At 39.3% G+C, this 20,324-nt stretch overlaps 1 protein-coding gene and 1 long non-coding RNA gene across 2 annotated transcripts; both read left to right on the top strand.

Annotated features, from left to right (window-relative positions):
- The first annotated feature begins 2,504 nt into the window (after window positions 1-2,504).
- LOC148895752 (atrial natriuretic peptide receptor 2-like) lies at window positions 2,505-19,658 on the top strand. Its single transcript, XM_089000689.1, has 23 exons — window positions 2,505-2,633; window positions 3,051-3,141; window positions 4,294-4,426; window positions 6,193-6,316; window positions 6,432-6,536; window positions 7,093-7,195; window positions 7,500-7,645; window positions 7,778-7,850; window positions 8,602-8,746; window positions 9,745-9,831; window positions 10,021-10,164; window positions 10,373-10,494; window positions 10,562-10,706; window positions 13,897-13,945; window positions 14,033-14,140; window positions 15,025-15,144; window positions 15,245-15,338; window positions 15,873-15,960; window positions 16,039-16,178; window positions 16,918-17,070; window positions 17,171-17,269; window positions 18,182-18,273; window positions 19,137-19,658. The coding sequence occupies exons 1-23, from the start codon at window positions 2,532-2,534 to the stop codon at window positions 19,245-19,247; spliced, it is 2,574 nt and encodes an 857-aa protein (XP_088856815.1). The 5' UTR covers window positions 2,505-2,531; the 3' UTR covers window positions 19,248-19,658.
- On the top strand, window positions 11,257-11,981 carry LOC148895753 (uncharacterized). Its single transcript, XR_016115536.1, has 3 exons — window positions 11,257-11,343; window positions 11,532-11,675; window positions 11,884-11,981. It is a non-coding gene; the product is annotated as an uncharacterized LOC148895753 (long non-coding RNA).
- Window positions 19,659-20,324: the final 666 nt, after the last annotated feature.

Below are 20,324 nucleotides of genomic sequence, written 5' to 3'. Positions count from 1 at the left end.
TTTTTAAATAAACATACACTCCTTAAGAGATCCTACCTTTACTCGCCGCCACTTGAAGATATATTGGAGTTCTCAGTCAAATTTCTGTGACCTTTTGCTTCTAATCTGTGGACCCACAAGCTCTTAAAAAGGAGTAACACTAACTGAACTCCCTTGAAATTGAATGTCACTTTAAACAAAGTGCCCCTAATCTGTAAACCTATTCTCTGAACTTTTCGTTTTTTCCTTGCAAAGTGCTTGTAAGAGATAACGGGTCGTAAAATAATATAAACCTCTAAACTGAACATGCATCCTGAAGGACCAGCTGGAAAGTATACTTGTATATTTGACAAGTTAAAATGTCAGCTTTCAATTCAGTCCTTCGGAAGGTGAAGTGGTTTCCATACAAAAGATGCTTCTTGAAAAGAGTGAGGATTTTTGTTCTTAGCTGACATTCACGTTTGCCAAGCCAGCGGCAGAAATGGTGGTGGCAGGCCTTTTTATTACTGCTGTCCTGTAATTATGCGTTTTATGAAGGGATTTACATTTATAATGTAAATCCTGCCTATTTTCTGGGATCATGTGTTTTTTGTTTGCTTTTAATTTTACACTCAATAGAGAAATGGAGAAAAAGGTCCATACATAAATCTCGGATGAAGAAACTTCAGCTGAGGTTCAAACCCAAAACCGGTCTAGTGTCAACCACTAGGGCACTGCTCAGCCGAAAAACAACCTAAAATAACCTGAACAATTAATAGTTACATTATTTTTTTTAACAATTATGGTGCTCAGAGTCTCCCCCACTCCTGTTAAAGGAGAAAAAAAGTTTATTTCGATTTTATTTGGCTCTAGAGTTATCTGCAATGGAAATAAGGGTGGCTGAACAAAAGGCAAATGCTACCCCCTTGTGGTAGGGGATAAATATTGCCAGAAGTCTGACTGCAACTTGATTTGCATCATTCCACAAGAAAAAACAAAACCCAAACAAATTTGGGAATGGCAGTGAATGAGTTAATTAAAAGTTAATTCAATAAACTTCCTTCTGCAATGTAAGAAAAGATCAAATTAAAAATGATGGACTTATAATCATGCTTACCACAGATAAATATGTGGTTTGTTCTGATTAAAGCTGATTAATATTGACAACTCAATTGAAGTCACTTACACACACATACACACACACACACACACACACACACACACACACACACACACACACGCACACACACACACACACACACACGCAAACACATATGCACAAACACTTCACTCACGTTGTTGGCCGAATACTGATTGTGGAGCCACTAGCTCTGATTGGATAATTGGGAACATGAAAGAAGTGTGTGCTTGTGGAGAAGGTCATGCCCATCCGCTAGTGACGGGTGGGGAGTTTAATGACTGATGAGGCACTTGAATCTAAAATAATAGTTTAGCCCAAGCTTTTTCGGTTTAGCATAGAACTCGATAATACATCTTCTATCTTGGAAAAGATGCTGGCACCCCTGCCACGTGGGTGGGGATGTACCGAGTTATTGGTCGGGCATTATGGCATTGCTGAAGCAGGGGAAATGGCCACAGGGTCGTCAACCGTCATCAGTCTTAGTCACTGTGTTCCGGGTGGAAACCCACGGGCTGTTTGGCATATAATGCCAAGGTGTACCATGGTAGCCTTACTGTACTTGATGTCGGTAAAATCGGTGATGTCGAGGTGCCAAGCACAAGCATACACCGACCGGGAGACCCACAGGAGTGCGCTGACGCTGTCTGTCTGCTTGGCCACAGCTGTCGAGAACGTGGGCTTGTTGAGTTCAAGCAATGCGGCGAGCAGGCGTTGATATGGCTAGCTGGTGGCGAATGTATTTGACCGTTTTTGTTTCATCATATTTGCAAGCAGATGGAAAGCACAGATTGGATTGGACATACTATTATTCGTCTCGCAGTGGAGAAATGTACATTTCACAGCAGCAAAGTTATGAAAGGAACATGAAAGGAAAGAAAGAAGTAGAAAAAAGAAAGAGAAAGTCCATGTCCAGCTGTGGCACCTGAATGAGAGGCCTGAACAAAGTTCCAGCTGAAACTGCATCCACAAAAACCCACGTCCACATATTCTGCTGTAGGTAGAAATCGGCATGTCATCTATAGAGCAATTGTGATCATTGGCACTATTATTATTATTAGTGGTAGTCGTAGTCTTAGTCTTTATGTTTGTATGTTTCATCAATTCATGTTTGTAGTTTCTGTCGGGAGTGACAGCGCTACTCCCTGTTTGCCTTCTCATTCCTATATTTGATGAATAGACACACAATTTCAGCGAATTTATTCACTTTAATGATTCACATTTTGTGTTGAAGAAGTATGTGAATGTAAAGCAAGACCAGATCGCAAAAATATATTCTTTTTTACACTTGTCATTCTTGGGTTGGCGAGCTAGAAAATAGTTGCATGTAATCATTATTATTACTTTCGTTTGTTGTTTTATTTTGTTTGTTTTCTCTTCGCTTGCAAGGGAGGGGACAGGTGCCTCCCCCACTTGCCCTGACCACACACCCCTGATGCATGCACATGTGAGGTCACTCCCTCAGTCAGCTGTCAAGATTGCAGACGTGGTCATGGCTCTGTGGACAACAGCATCCTTCTTCTTGACTTTCTCTTTGGTGAGTCGTCACTCTACAGGATTTGTGGTATCGGCACTTTTCATCATGTCGAGGAAAATATACATTGGGGGGGGGAGATGAAATATTGGATGTTATGTGAAATGAGTACAAGGTTGTTCGTGTAATATGATTTCAATGGCGTAGTCTGTTTGTAGTATGCAGGTCATTCATTAAGTTCACTCTTAAGGATAGATTTTGAGGATAGATTTCAGCAACTTGGGGGATACTGAACTGAATGAGTTGTGTGGATCCCCATCATGCTGGCATGGCGGGGATCCGTCCAATGGTTCTATGACCATTATCTCCATTTTTTTATTTAAATCACCAAATATGGTTTCTATGAAGGGAAACAAAAATGCATGATAATGTCCGGCTTCCTACCCCACATTATACCATTGTATGAAAATATTTGTGCAGAGTGTTCATTGCTGGCATGATCTGGACAACACCGAGTACGACTGCTGGCCCACCAACAATCCAAATGATTACAACATGATAAGCTGTGGCGGTATGTGATATTAATAACTCATTTTTGTTTGTTTGGTAGTTTGTGACAGTGACATAGAGTTGCACTCAAAATGTTTCAAACACCACTTTAAATAATTTGGATTGGATTGGATTGGATTGGATATGCCTTTATTCGTCTCACAGTGGAGAAATTTACATTTCACAGCTGAATATAAATTCATTTTTGAAGGTTGTTGCCTCTTATACGCTGTGGTGCGCTTTTTTTTTTAATTTTGTAAATAATTTTCATTGCTACACTCGTTATTGCACAACAAGTGGCTTCATTTGCACCCGTTGACATTAATTTTAATGGCAAATAATCGTTTATTTTGCATTTTTAACTCAGGATACATTTTATATGCTTGCTTGTAAGAGGAAAAAATAAAATTCTTAACCGTCATATTATGTTACGGGTCAATTTTACCTGTTTCCGTTTTTGTGTTGACTAAAGCACTGGATATCCTTTCTTTTTCTCAAAACAGTTCTAAAATATCCCATTCGGACAGACAATGTGTTGTCTCTCTTTTCAAGTATGTTTATAACATCTCAGAAACATTTGACTTTTACATTTTCATTGATTTGACTGTTTTGTCTGGATTTGTACATATGGGTAAAAATGACCCACAACCTAATCAACGTGATTTTTTTAACGTAATATGAGGTTTAAAAGGCTAGTGCAACAACATTATCTTTAGAAAGGATCTCAAAATGTATTGTTTCCCCAAAACAAAACAAAAATCACATTTTGGCTTTTGTCTTTGCCTAGTTTGCTTTGAAAATGTGTTTTGTTATTGAACTCTTATTTTATTCAATGATGTAAAGGTTCCGAAGCAGAATTCATATGGGGTACATGCTTTTATATATTCATTCAATTATTTACTGTAATTATGTCTTTATATTTCGGGAAGTGTTGTACCAACTAAAAACAATCTTACAGGTATGACAGCCCCACCCATGAAACTCTTATACATCATCCTTAATACTGCATGTGGTTTATGCCACCACTTGGGTGCAGAGGTCCTCCACATGTGGCGTTTGAGAAGTTTTACAAGCACTAAGTCAAACAGGATGGAAATAAATTTAATTCAGTGAAAAGGCTTCATACAAGTGAAATATGGAGAGCAGTGGAGCATGTGTGTTGTTGACGGCTCAGGTCTGGAGATGGCTTGGGTGCAGCGCCCACCGGAGAAAGTCACCAACGGGGAGGAATTCAATGTTTCATACACAGTCACAGCCTCAGATTCCTTCTACGATTACGCTGTCCGGAACAAGATTTTCCAGTTCAGGTCAGTGAGTTTCATAAACATCTGGAATCTTGAATGTCTGCCGTGCCCGGATTGTTTGCATGCATGCATGCACGCACACACGTGTACACACACACACGCACACACGCAAACACACAAATACAAACACACACGTGCACACAACTACATGCAAGTTCAAATCATAAAGCTCATTGATTTGTGGCTCATCTCATATGATTTATTGTATACACGAACTTAATTTAATCTAAATACAGTAAAGTCTCGTTATATCGATATTGGATATATCGATAGTCCCGGTTATATCGATACTATTTCTATGCACGCACGGAGAAAATTACATGCAAACAGGGTCGGATATATCGATAGTCCGGTTATATCGATATTTTTTCGGACTCCCTTGAATATCGATATAACGAGACTTTACTGCAATTTAAATTCAACATAGCAGGTCATATGCATTCTTATTATGCTAAACGAAACCGCAAAAAAAGAAGTCACAACATATTGTGAAGAACATGCAAAAACAAAATAAACCAAAGGAAAAGCTTTAACATTCTTCTCTAGTATAGTGTTTGCAATTTTGATCTCTGCTCAATGACATTTTGTGGTTTATTGCAAAAATGTGAGGTTTTGCCGTATTTTCTGCTGTATAAGGCACAGCCAAAAGCCTCCATGTTCTTCAAGAGATGACCCTGCGCCTTAGACGCAGGTGCGCCTTACATGTGAAGTAATATTGAGCCACAACAGGTCTCGCAACGACTGTCAGCAGTCAGTTTCCATTTCCACCTGCAGAAGTAGTGTGCAACCCCAGCTTTTGCTATAGTGCCTTATAATGTGGCGTGCCTTATATTGGAAAACATTTATCTATTTATATATTATATTTGGAAAACTTTTGTAATTCATTGAAGGTGGTCCTTATACCCCAGTGCGCTTTATAGATGGAAAAAGTTAGAAAATAAACCATTCATTGTAGGTGCGCCTTATACTCCGGTGCACCTTATACACTGGAAAAATTGGTACTCGCTAGCCGAATGGAGGATGCTTTGATAGCATCCTGTGAATTGTATCTCGCAACAATCCACATTGCATCATTGGGGCTCTATTTTAATGAGCAGTGGTAGTCTAGCTCAAGGTGCACTGTGAACTGCACAGGGATGGACGACACTGAAATTTTGACAGTGATGGCCCTGCAGTTGGCTGGTAACCAATTCAGGGTGTCCCCCGCCTGATGCCCGAAGACAGCTGGGATAGACTCCAGCATCCCTCGCCACCCTGATGAGAATAAAGCGGTTCGGAAAATGGATGGATGGATTCCTGCGAGGATTCAAAAGGTTCCCTGACGGACATCCACAGAGCACAGAATCCTCGTCCCTGCAACTTGACCAAATTCACTAACATTATTGTTACACTCCCCGTCGCATTAGTTGGACGTGCATCCAGCAGGTGTCAGTTTTAGTCGATTTTCAGTCACCAAAATGTCAGGTGGGCTTGACCGATATACACCAGACTGAGCCATCAAGCTTTAGTGAGGTCTGCTAAATTCCCAAACACACACAATCAGGTTTGCACTGGCATAAAAATCAAAGTTGGCATTGTGGCATTTACAAATACTCTGTCGTAGAGGTGACCAGGAAAAACAATAAAAGCTATCTTGTTTATCCACATTGCATTTTATTTTCGTTGTGAGGCTTCGTAATAATTCCTGGTTGGTGTTTAAGATTATTGAGTAAGAAGGGGGTAGCTCAATGATGGATGCTACTCGTATCCATACTCTCTTTTGCAACTAGTGACGCTGCAGAGGCAAAGCGGTTCTGTCATCATCACGAGTGCCCATCCAACTGGAACAATGCCAATGAACTCAACTGTTGCGTGTACCATGCCAACATCCACTCGTGTCCTCTAGGCCTTATGGTGAGTGTTGCGTAACATGAGTAACATCTCGCCAAATGCAGTTTCATCCAGCAGTACCAAATTGTTCTTTTACAAAGTATTTCACATGTGTGTTAATTTACCATGGGCATTTCAGAAGCAAGGCGGTATCTGTGGCCCGTGGATTCCCGATGATGGAAAAATAGTCACTCATACAGTGTCCAAAGCAGGCAAGATGAGCCAGAAATACTGGACATCAAAGGTGAGCATACATGGCTGTTTTAGGGAGCGTGCTTCAGTTATTTTTGAATAATATTTGAAGACCCAATCAAAAGGCAGCATGGTGACCGAGTGGTTGAGTTGCGGCTCTTTCCATGCTGTGTGCAGTTTTGTAAGGGTATTTAGGGTACATTGGCTTATTCCCACATTCTACATGGATGTAGGTCGGGTTAATTGAAAGCTCAAATTTGTTGAGGTTTCTTTGTTTGGATTTGAATTGGATTGGATTTGCCTTTATTAGTCTCGCAGTGGAGACATTTACATTTGTTTGTGTTAAGGCAATACGATACAATCACATTGTAAACCTCTGTTTAATTATACATCCGCCAGTCTACATAAAAGCTCCCAACCTCTTCCGCGCTTTCTCTCGCCTGTCCATCTGCGGGAGCCGGCCTGCTTGATTAATAAATGAATAAATTTGTTTGTTTGACAAATAAACAGTCATATATTGACAGAAAGTAAACGTTAACGAGAGGTACGAGAGTATGTGAGTAAACTATATGAAGGAAAATTGCAAAATTTACACAATGTCTGTGCAGGTGGTGTTGATCCACGTGGGTGTTACTTCAGTTATCGCTCATATCAAAATTGGACAAATGCACGCAGCTTTGGAATCCAAAGTGCTTGTTGTAAGTGCTCAAGGTCAGTCCGCATTTGATTGTACTTCTGCAATGCAGCTGTGATTCAATAAAATCATATTTACACAAAGGGGAAGGCTTTTATTCATTCATTTTGCTTTTTAAATTGAAAATGAACGAAAAGGAAAAGCAATTTAATTACTATTAGTGATTAACTTGTTAATCAGAATCAGAATCAGAATCAGAATGATCGTTATTGCCAAGTATGTAGAACACACAAGGAATTTGTTTCCGGTAGAACACGCTGCACTAGTATCGTACAAATAATTCAGCTTTTCACAGATTTCTATGTGTCTGAAATGTTACAGTGTGTGGGGATGATGCCTGTGAGGCGGACGAGAACTGTCTCAACTGTCCTGCGGACTGCGGCATCTGCCCCATGTCCATGGCCATCAAGGTGTCCATCGGCCTCCCTGTTGCACTTTTCAGCGCCGGATTCATCCTTACCATGGTGGTGAGTTTGTGAGTTTGCGCATTCATGCATGTGTGCGTGTGTATGTGTGAACCTCTCTCAAAGACCCGACACAAATGGTTCCATACATAATTGCAAGGACCTAAATATTTGTCTTCATTCCCTTCCCTACAGTGGCTTCAGTACCAGAAACAGAAGATGTTTTGGGATGAAAGCTGGATCATTGACTATAAGAGTATCATATTTGGTAAAAAAAAATATATATATATGGAAAAGTGTCTAAAATGAATTATTTTACGAACAAATGCTTGAACAATAGATGATGTTTTTCAGTCAAAATTGATTAATCCGTACCGGTATTGACATGATTTCAGCACAGCAAAATGGTCACCAACTTTTTTTGAGCCACAGACTGGTACATATTTTGAAGGCTAAGAAACGAAGAAAAAAAGATTAAAAATACATTACGATATGAAATATAGTTGTTGCAATTACCAGGAGCCTTGTGCATGCGTTCCTTTTCAGTCAACCTTATCCTGTTGTGCTTAGCATAGAATGTGTGAAATTGTAGCCAGAATTTTAAAATAAATCGCAGTTCCAATGTTCCATTTAGTTTTTATTGTACGTATTTTAATATAGACTTGCAAATGTTGCAAGTTATTTTGCAACCGATACTGTTCAAAGTCACAGTATCGTGAATCAATTTTCATGATAACAAATTGTTGGGCAGCTGCTCATCATTCTGGTGGATACCGCCGGTTTGAATATTTTTGTACTATTAGCAATCGGAATAAGCAAGCTCGATAGGCTAACCTCCTCCACCGACTTAGGCTTGTATATCCGAGTATAAGACAAGAGACTAAAAACCTGTAATAAGCAGAGACCTGACTTCTAATTTTCCATGTTGGCGCAGTACTAAAGTCAACTAGTCGTCCAACTGGTCGACCCTCGATGTAGACACTCTTATAGAATTAACATCTCACTATTTGGTGCTTCAGGAAGAGTGTGCGGGACAGACTTTGGCAGCACAACGAGCCCCCAGCATGTGAAGAGCACTTCCAATGTCAGTCAGTTGACTGACATAACCATATGCACGGGCGTCAACACTTTCTTCAAGCAGGGCTTCATCCAGCCTGGCATCTAGTAAGAAAAGGGGGATCGCACTCAGTACAGCATCAACCTTTCAGTGGGAGTATAAAGTGACAGACAACCATTCCTTATCATATATTGACATTGTCACAAAGTGGAAACTGTGGTCGCGCTGCTTCCAGCAAAATCAGATGAGTGGACGGGCCACCACACCACCAATGACTAAATGACTTCCAGTGCACAATATGATAGTGTCATTCAAGTAAAGCTAAGCCAAACATAATTTACCTCACCCACATTGAATGTCATGTGGAACATAAAATGGTGGGATCAAACCATTCACAATAGAAAAGTGGGGGAAACGCCAGCAGATTGATTATTTATTTATTAGCCACAATCTTAACTTGCAGGCGGCCTCATGTGGCCAACGCAGGTTTCTATCTTTTGCATTCTCACGCTAGGTCGTTTGGGGGGCAGCCGTGAGAAATGTCATTACCCTTACTCTGTTGTTGTTGTTATTTTTCGTTTTTGTTTTTTGTTTTTTTTTTATAACCTGTGATATCAAAGTATTACTTCTAACCACACACCTTTGCTCTTGGCAGAGGTAAATAAATACTATGATTTAATTACTTTTAATAATGTTTTTGGAACGGCAATTGAGAACACACCCAGCAGCAGACAGGTTCAACACATGTGCCTCGGAGTTCTGAATTTTGTGGGTACAATATCAACTCCAGCTAACCTGTGTGGCGCCATCTTCTTCACCATACGCAAACGTGCATTTACACTGACTAATCTAGCTTCCTACCACATTCCAAAAAAAGAGACATGTAAAGTTAATTGAAGACTCCAAATAGTCCAATGGTTGGTTGTCTGGACATGCTGCCCCTCAGACAAATTCAGAGAACTCAAATAGGCTGCATCCCACATGCAACCCAAATGGCGATATACATGGAATATTAAATAAACTCATTTGAGACGGTTTTCTTTTCAGAAAACTGCATTGTGACTTAACAAGTAATGCCAGTTCTGTTCTACCATTTCCCTTTTAGTGACGGCAGAACAGTTGCAGTCAAACACATCCAAAAGAAACACTTTGCCCTCTCCAAAAGTATCAGGAAGGAGGTGAAAGAGGTCAGGTGAGAGAAACCACATTTGACACATTCACATTGGGAGTTTTATTTATTTATTTATTTATTTATTTATTTATTTATTTATTGTTATTTGTTTGTCTTTTGTTTGTTTGTTTTTTTTGTTTTGTTTGTGTTTTGCTGGCAGGACACAAACATATTGGTTCATTCACTAAGTCAGTGGTCATTTCCTTGTAGACAACTGGACCATCCAAATCTTTGCAAGTTCATCGGTGGCTCCATTGAGGTTCCATATGTGGGCATCATCACTGAGCACTGCCCCAAAGGAAGCCTTTCAGATGTCCTCCTCAATGATGATATCCCAATCAATTGGGGCTTTAGGTAAGGAAAAGTCACATATTAGGTCCCGGCACAAAGGAAAAAATTGCATGTTCATTTATCCAGCGATGTAACTGTTGTTTACATGTTGTGGGTGATGAGGCGCATCAACACAATCCAATTCAAGAGCTTGATAAAAATTCTGTCTCCACAAAAGTAATTACAGTACATCATGGTTTTGACACTCCAAATGCAATGCGATATTTCACAGATTGTCCTTTGCTACTGACATTGCTCGAGGAATGTCCTACCTGCACCAACACAAGATATTTCATGGTAGACTACACTCCAGGAACTGTGTCATTGATGATCGCTGGGTTTGCAAGATCTCTGGTAAAAGTAACAGCAAACTAAATATGGGCCCGAATATCATCACCAATTTCATTTTCTTCCCGTCTAGATTACGGTCTTACACTCTACAGAAAAGAGGACTTTGATGTAGTCACCAATGGATTCACTTGCAGCGACGTCAATCACATCTACTGTGCTCCAGAGGTCCTACTGGGAAGTAGCCCGGCCATGACGCCGGCAGCAGATGTCTACAGGTTACTGCTTCTATTTAAAAGGAAGCGTTGAGTTCATTATATTTTTCTTCAGTTTCCTTCCAAATTATGCTGTCATTTTGGTGGACAGTCTAAGGTCCAATCCCAAATGTGTCATTTGAAACCATTTTCAGTAAAATTGTTCCTCCAAAGTCTCGCAAAACTGTTGTCATGCAGGCAACTGTAGGTTTTTTTGTATTTGTGACATTCCTTGCAACACAGTACTGTAGTGTTGAACATGTAACAAGAAGAACCGCATACTTAGGATGCTACTTTACCTACGCACACTGACCAATACTTACTTTTTGACTCTAACCACCCTTTACAACATAAACTAGGAGTTATCAGAACCCTCCAGCATAGGGCTAAACTAATACCAACTAGCACTGAAGGTAGAGAAAAGGAGTCAAAACATATCAGGAGAGCACTCACTAACTGTGGGTACCCTCAGTGGTCATTCAACAAATGTCAGAAAGAAAGAATAGCGAACGAAACCAATAATTCTCAAGATTCTAAAAGGAGAGCCAGTTCTGTTCTACCATTTCCCTTTTAGTGACGGCAGAACAGTTGCAGTCAAACACATCCAAAAGAAACACTTTGCCCTCTCCAAAAGTATCAGGAAGGAGGTGAAAGAGGTCAGGTGAGAGAAACCACATTTGACACATTCACATTGGGAGTTTTATTTATTTATTTATTTATTTATTGTTATTTGTTTGTTTGTCTTTTTTTTGTTTGTCTTTTGTTTGTTTGTTTGTTTTTGTTTGTGTTTTGCTGGCAGGACACAAACATATTGGTTCATTCACTAAGTCAGTGGTCATTTCCTTGTAGACAACTGGACCATCCAAATCTTTGCAAGTTCATCGGTGGCTCCATTGAGGTTCCATATGTGGGCATCATCACTGAGCACTGCCCCAAAGGAAGCCTTTCAGATGTCCTCCTCAATGATGATATCCCAATCAATTGGGGCTTTAGGTAAGGAAAAGTCACATATTAGGTCCCGTCACAAAGGAAAAAATTGCATGTTCATTTATCCAGCGATGTAACTGTTGTTTACATGTTGTGGGTGATGAGGCGCATCAACACAATCCAATTCAAGAGCTTGATAAAAATTCTGTCTCCACAAAAGTAATTACAGTACATCATGGTTTTGACACTCCAAATGCAATGCGATATTTCACAGATTGTCCTTTGCTACTGACATTGCTCGAGGAATGTCCTACCTGCACCAACACAAGATGTTTCATGGTAGACTACACTCCAGGAACTGTGTCATTGATGTCTAGATTACGGTCTTACACTCTACAGAAAAGAGGACTTTGATGTAGTCACCAATGGATTCACTTGCAGCGACGTCAATCACATCTACTGTGCTCCAGAGGTCCTACTGGGAAGTAGCCCGGCCATGACGCCGGCAGCAGATGTCTACAGGTTACTGCTTCTATTTAAAAGGAAGCGTTGAGTTCATTATATTTTTCTTCAGTTTCCTTCCAAATTATGCTGTCATTTTGGTGGACAGTCTAAGGTCCAATCCCAAATGTGTCATTTGAAACCATTTTCAGTAAAATTGTTCCTCCAAAGTCTCGCAAAACTGTTGTCATGCAGGCAACTGTAGGTTTTTTTGTATTTGTGACATTCCTTGCAACACAGTACTGTAGTGTTGAACATGTAACAAGAAGAACCGCATACTTAGGATGCTACTTTACATAAAGTGTGGTACGTCTGTGTAAGCTCTCAGTCGTACAGGAGTGGTCCATCGATGAGAAGGTTTCTTCAGCCGTCATCTGTACAAAAGTGAAGGTTTCGGACGTTTCGCCTCCTATCCACGAGGCTTCGTCAGCGAACTAAAGTCTGACTGGTCGTATCGGCCCCATTTATATATCCTCATAAGACCTCATATTGGAACCTGAGGAAACTTTGGCATCATACGATGTGACTTCTCTCTTTACATCTGTCCCAACCCCAGCAGCAGTCTCAGTGGTGAGGACGAGGCTGCTGGCGGATGTTTCTCTGCATGAAAGAACCAACCTGAAACCCGATCACATCTGCCAATTATTAGAAATCTGCCTTAATACTACGTATTTTCAATTTCGGGAAAAATTTTATAAACAAATCCATGGTTGTGCTATGGGCTCACCAGTTTCACCCATAGTGGCTAATCTTTACATGGAAGAGATGGAGAAACAGGCCCTCACATAAAGTGTGGTAGACATGTAAGGATTTTTAATAGCTAAAGGGATTTTTAAAGTGTGAGAGAACCAACTCTATATGAAGGGGGAAAAAATAATTAACACATTTGGTAGGATTGTAACCCACTTAAAGGCCCATGTAAAATTAATTCAGAGATTTGACATGTATAAAGTGGCCCCATGCCAAATCGGTTTAAGGGTGCCAAAGTTGCTATCCTGATAAGGAGTCTGGCGAATGAGGACGTTTGTTTGTCAGATTTTGTTATAGTGCTTTAATATGGTCTGTTTTGTAATTCAGTTGATTCTTATGTTTTTGTTTTTTTTTGTTGTTTTTTTTTGATAAAGGAAGGTTAAACAAGAATGGCTTGCATGCTATCAGGTCCTTAAGCCTTGAATCTATTGCTTGTGCCATCTTATTTTCTGTTTGAAATTAGTTCAGCAGTTATGGTCAATGACATTTTCAAGCTCAATGATAGACTTTTTCTTTTGGCTAACTAATTCATCTACTAGAAAGAAAGAAAAAAAAAATGAAATAGCAATTATTTTGCCCTTTTATCAGTAGTTTCAAAAGGATGACATCTTACTCCAGGTACGTGTAGTCAGTCAGACAATTTACCTGATGGGTCGGAGAACATATCACAAGTTTTATTGGATTGATTCTAACACTGGCACAAAATATTTATTCATCCGGTGCACATTTTGTTATTTACCGTACTTTCTTTTCACTTTTGAATGTGCGTCATGAATCAACTTTGAATAATGCCGACAAATGTATCATTATTTCAATCAATGTATTTCTATATTTTGTTATACACAACAGTTTTATTAAAGTCCCTTTTTGATGACAGTTAGTAATGTTAAGATGTTACTGCAAAGTTGAACATAGATGTTTTTGATGGAATCGTCGACTGTAGATTGCTTTGTAGTTCCATTTCTATTATTATCTATGAGAAGAAAATGTATGTATCAACTGTAGCGGTATTTACATTGTCTGTCTTTCCTCTCAGCTATGCCATGATCCTGGTTGAGATTGCCACCCGCTCTGACCTCATTTCAGTACGTTGGATTTTTTTTTCTTGATTATGATTTGTGGCTTTGCCTTGATCTTGACATTGTAATCAGCAGTTCTCTTGATGGGAACAGGATCAGACGGAAGGAGTGAGGTTGGACATCATATGGCGCCCTCCTCTCCCTGAACTCAAAGCAGGAAAAACTGACGTGGACTGCCCAAGTCAAGACGATTACTGTGAGGTGTGTGTTAGTATAATTTATCAGAATAGTACTATTGTGGCAAGTTTTCAGGAATCCGCCAGTGAAAGAAATTTCAATGAGCATTCACCATTGCTTTAAATTCTTGTTTGATGTAACTTGATGCTGAGGGTGAAATTGTGTTTGTGTTGTCAAATATCATCCATTTTCTGATTTGCTTTGTCCTCACAAGGGTCACAGGGGTGCTATGGCCTATCCCAGCTAACTTTGGGCAGTACCCCTGCCTACACCCTGAACCACTTACCAGTAAATCGCAAGGCACACAGAGGAATAATCTTCTGCGCTAACACTTATTCCTCAGGACAATTTAGAGTGTTCAATCAGCCTGCCATGCATGTTTTTGGAATGTGAGAGTAACCCACATAAGCACGGGGAGAACATGCAAACTCTACATAGCACACTGTGTTGTGAGGTCGTGGCATCAAACGAAGGGTTAATCATATTTGTCGTAATTTCAGTCCATATGTTATGCCGTGAGGTCAAGTTAAAGAAAAAACAATACAAAAAAGTGTCTGTTAAACTTCTAACTCAAAAATTATTTGCATCCTCATCATCGATACGATATTCGGTTATCTTGTATCTTTTATGTTTGTGCAGTTAAAAACCGTATCTGACCAGCGTTCCTACACGTCTGCAGACTTCATTATTGATATGTGCGCATTGTGGTGTCATCAATTGCCCTAGTGGTGGTATTGCCACATTGTTTAACTCAACACGGGGAAAAATGATCCAAGTACCGTCACTTCATCGCTGCTGTTTGGGTGAAACTATGATCCAAATACACACAATCAACTGTGCAAATGTACCAAATGATCTGTCCTTTAACAACAAGCACTCATTATGCATTTGCATCAACTCTTTTGCAGCTTATCAAGAAATGTTGGTCTCAAAACATCACCACAAGGCCCACATTTGAGCAGGTCAAGAAGATGTTGGACAAGATGAATCCACATAAAGTGAGCCCCGTGGACATGATGATGAACCTGGTAATGTTTCTCTCGCACTGTACATAGGGTAGATTGTTTGGAGGGGGGTGTTAATATCTGACTAAACAAGACATGATGACATCAACATTTTTTTCTGCAGATGGAGAAGTACAGCAAACACCTGGAGGCCATAGTTGCGGAGAGAACACAGGATCTTCTTCAAGAGAAACAGAAGACTGATCGCTTGTTATACAGTCAGTTTCACATGTTAAATTGTCACATATTTTCATATTGATAAGATAGTCGGTAATTTATTGAAGATTGTCACAAACTCCAACTATTGGTCTACAAAATTCATTTGGCCATTCCTACACTTGTTCATGTCAACCAGTAAAAATAGAAAAACAATCAGCAGAATATGTTCAACTTTGTGGAGGTGGCAATGGGTTTTCTTCCTGGGGGCTCACATTTGATGTCAGTAAAATCTGAAATATTGTCTCTTACATAAAATCTGAAATATCGCTCTTACATTTTACATTTAAGTCAACATACGTGACAAAATATTCAAGGAAACAATAAATTGGTTTAGCTCCTTCCTTCACTGACAGAGTGAACTTTAAGATGTGTTGAATATAGTCATAAAAAACACATTTTAAATCAGTATTGAGTTTTTGTGTTGTTGTTTTTTTTATGCAGTTGCTTGGCGGGGAGTTTAGTGCTGAAAGAATTTTGTGCATACAGACCATTTATAAAAGTGTCAGTTTCAATATCATTTCTTTCCACTGCAGGCATGTTACCAAAACCAGTTGCTGATGACCTTCGCCAAGGTCAAACTGCAGAGGCTCAGAGTTTCTCCAACGCTACTGTCTACTTCAGGTTGGTTTGAACTGTTCCTTTCACTGGTGAACTCGAGACGACTTAATGCGGCTGTCTGACAGTGACCCTTCATGACAGTGACATTGTGGGCTTCACCCAGCTGTCGGGGGCCAGCACGCCCCATCAAGTTGTGGACTTCCTCAACCAGCTCTACACCACCTTTGACGACATCATTGATAATTACGACGTCTACAAAGTGGAGACCATCGGCGATGCTTGTAAGTTATGAATCATGGACGTGAATTCCAGTCACTAAAGAAAAACACTATAAATAGTGTAGACGCGTACTTGTAAAGCAGAATGAGATTCTCATTGGCTTGCACAGTTTTATACTTGACTCTGGTTGTCTGAATTCAAATAAGTATAACAAACCAATATGAGTCCGTTGAAAAGAGCTTTGTATTTTTGGGAGGGTTGGGGGTGGGCAAAATAGGTTATTCAGCTCAATCAAGTTTGGGAAACACTCACTTTTGGGTCAATCAAATAATGTGGACAACAGTAAATTCCCAAGAAAGTGTCATTTAACAATTATATTGTTAGTATCACTGAATATTTATATTGCATGTCCAAATTATTTACGAGTGAATCAAACATTTAACAAGATGTTCAAAGTAACAAAGTATAGAGCACTCAATTTTATCCGAAGAATCAATTCTACACAATAAAAACAATTATTAACAATCAATTAATTGTCAGTGTTATTAATTATGCCCATCCCTACGATGACATTTGGCTCTTATTAATTGGGGATACACTCCCAAATAATACCCCTGCAATTATCATTCCTATAGTTGTGTTATTGTCGTGATTTTACCTCGGGGGGGACACAAATGATCTCCTGCTGTATCTCAGTCTCTTTAACAAGAGGAGTGAGTACAACATTTGAAAGAAAATTATTTCATTGAACTTTTTATTATTTATTTTTTACCATCCCTACCAATTGGCTGGTTGGCACAGACATGGTGGTCTCAGGGGTCCCCCAGGAAAATGGCATTAATCACGCTGGGGAGATCGCCAGCATGGCCTTGGATCTGGTCAGCGTTTGCCACACCTTCAAGATCCCCCACAAGCCCAACACACAGCTGAAGATACGTGCGGGCATCCATTCAGGTACTTGTTATCCTGTTCGTTATAACCACCACTGTGGACTAACGCATGCAAACATGCCTATAGAAAACATGTGTGTTACGTAAATATTTTGTCCCTTCAGGACCTGTTGTGGCTGGTGTGGTTGGAACCAAAATGCCTCGTTACTGCCTTTTTGGAGACACTGTCAACACGGCATCAAGGATGGAATCAACGAGTGAAGGTAATGAAGTATGAAGAAGATAAAAATATATATTCAGGCAGGCACTTTAGATTTTAACCAATTTATAAGAGAGGATTGATGGATAAAGGAATCATCTGTCAGGATTATCAATTCTCAATAATCACATGTGAAAAAAAACACAAAAAACTGGACACTTGTACTGTAAATATGGGTTGATGCAATACAGCTACATATATCAATATACCTTTCTTGATATTTTTTTATGAAACAGTTTTGCACATTTACAGTATACATCTCAGTCTGCTGACATTTTTATTTTACTACGCTTAAAATATCTTGTTTTTCTATCCTTTCACCTCCCACCCCATCCCATTTCAAATTGCTGCTGTGGACTGCAAATTTCCCCATTGTGGGACGTATAAAGGTTTTCTGATTCAGATTCTGATCTACTTGGAGACATATGATCTTTTAACCCTTTTAGGGTTAGCGGTTACAACAGTGGCCAATTTACCATGTTATCGGATTACAGGATGCGTAAGTGAAAATGTTAATCGTAGTTTAAAACAATTCCCAGGCATTTTGAGAATATGTCTGACATGTTTTCATCAAAGTATGCTCTCAGAGTCACGATGTACAGTATAGCACACTTTTCTTGTCTGTGATATTTTCTATTGGAGAGGTGGCCTTGTCTCATGCAAGTGAGCAACTGAACACCACCGCTGCATACTGTTGGGTCAATGACGATAACAGGTTTTATTAACCTGATGCTATAAGGGATTGAAAAGGCATAGTAGAAGCTTCTACTTGCAAAACAAGTGCCCGGAATGTGAAAAATAGGTCGGTCTCACAAAGCCAATACAAGCATGTGTGTTGCATGGACACCGAGCAATATTTCCTTGTCATGTTCACACATATAGACGCACGTGTTTTCTTTTTGTACTATCTGGAAAGCCTTGAAGATCCAAGTGAGTGGGGCCACAGCTGACCTTCTTCACATGTTGAGAGGATACATTCTAACCTGCAGAGGGACACTCGATGTGAAGGTATATACAGGTTTTGAAAATATATATGCAAGAAAGGTCTACTTTAGTGTAAAAAAAATCTAATTAAATGAGCACCTTTAAATCCAAATTCAAAACAATGCTTGTTTTTCCCATGCCTATTCATTCAATGCATTTTAAATGAATTTCATTGTTTGGTCTTTCAGTTAATGTATCCTTTTTGTTTCTTTACTTTTAAATGTAATTAAATATGGTAAGGTGTTAAAACTCTTGAGTGTTTATGTAGGTTTGGTAAGCTAATTTTCTTTTCTCCGCTTTGCTTTTAAATATTTCCAGCTGCTATGCTTATATATGCATCTCTCAGTTTCAAAATGAGTGAATATATTCTGCCTCACAAAAAAAACCACAATAAGGTTTGCAGCCTGAACATGGAATAACATGTTTGTGTCATATACATGCATATATGTTTAAATATAGGTAGAAATGCATTTGAAAATCATTGTGCTTTGTATTTGTGTCCATTTTACATCATCCCAATTTCATTGCAATTGAGGTTTGAATTTCAGGAAAAAAGAATCATTGTAGCATGGGTGTGTTGACTTCTAATATCCACTATCCCTCAAAGGAGAGCATAAATATTAAGTGTGTGCTTCCCATTGAATTATCTCCTAATCTCATGATCTCAGAGCGGCTTCATGTGATCTTTGTGGGGAGATGTCTTTTCCATGCACTTTGATGTTTTTCTCTCGGGCTTGGCCTCTGCTGCTGGTGCCTCTCCCTCCACCACCACGTGCCCCCTCCTGTCCATTAAGAGAATTGATTACTTTAAAATTCAGAATGACAAATATTTCTCGTGCAAACCTCTTTTTTTCTGATACGAATTTGGCACTTTTTTATTTCAACAGGGCAAAGGTGAGATGAAAACATGGTGGCTCGAGGCCAAGCGGAGCGAGTGCACGGATCCGTTGCTTCGCACGACAGAATTTATAGGAGGTCCAGCGCCAGTTAGTGACTGATCCTGGCCAACATATCCAGACCTAGAACAAGCTGTAACGCATGTGCAGTGATTGAATATGTTGTGTTGAAGCATTAACCTGTGTTGCATGGAAGTCTGCTGTCTGTGTAGTGACAGTACTTCCACTGTTGTGGTAATGCCAAGCGACATCTTAGTTACACATTTTATTAAATGTCCCCATTTTTTTTTTGTAGTTTCCCTGTAATACATAAACTCCCTCAATATTACATCCTACTTTATAATCCAAGAGCAGTAACATAAATGATCAACAGACAATAGTGCTCACACTGTCAATGTTTGCATTATACATCATTTTATATTGACACCAAAATGACTCTGCTTTGTTACTGTCCAAGGAAATGTTAATGTTCAAAACACATCATTGTTGTTGTACACTATTACAACCATAGAAGTAAACATGTTGGTATCAATAAAGATTTCACTTTTGTGGAATATTTGAGAGTGCTCATTTGATATTGTACTGTTTAAGCTTGTGAATCAGATTTAATAGCTAATTTAAATGATGTTGCTCAACACATTTTTTTACAATATTATCAGCCTATCCCAGCTGTCTTTGGGCAGGAGGCGGGCACCCCGAACTGGTTGCCAGCTAATCACTGATAATATTCTATGACGATAATCAATTTCGACATATGGTACCCTGCCTTCTACACACTGTGTACTACTGTAGTACTACAGTACTGAATTTTTTTTTGTTTTTTCCCTCACAACTGTGTCGTAATTGTGACTTTATTACTGTTATTTATTTATTTATTTATTTATTTATTTATTTATTTATTTATTTATTTATTTATTTATTTATTTTACATTCGGTTGTTTTTTACGTCAAAATTCGACTTTCGTCGCTACCATATTCACATGAACGCTCCGTTTAATCATGGTGTATAATTTTTTGAACACATTTTTTGTGGGTTCTATGCACGCTGAAATAAAATGGAAGCGTTGTTTTTAAAAAAATTAATAGGTACGTACTGTACTCCAAGAAACGCGATTCCTATGAGCCAATCCCAACCGTTGTTATACGTTGCTAAGCGACATGACAGCCAATCCGCATGTT

This window comes from Hippocampus bargibanti, linkage group LG07, assembly GCF_051943395.1.
Source record: "Hippocampus bargibanti isolate YZ-2025 linkage group LG07, ASM5194339v1, whole genome shotgun sequence".
Classification (NCBI taxonomy): domain Eukaryota; kingdom Metazoa; phylum Chordata; class Actinopteri; order Syngnathiformes; family Syngnathidae; genus Hippocampus; species Hippocampus bargibanti.
The sequence above is the reverse complement of the archived record's forward strand: the minus strand, read 5'-3'. Positions and strand labels throughout refer to the sequence as shown.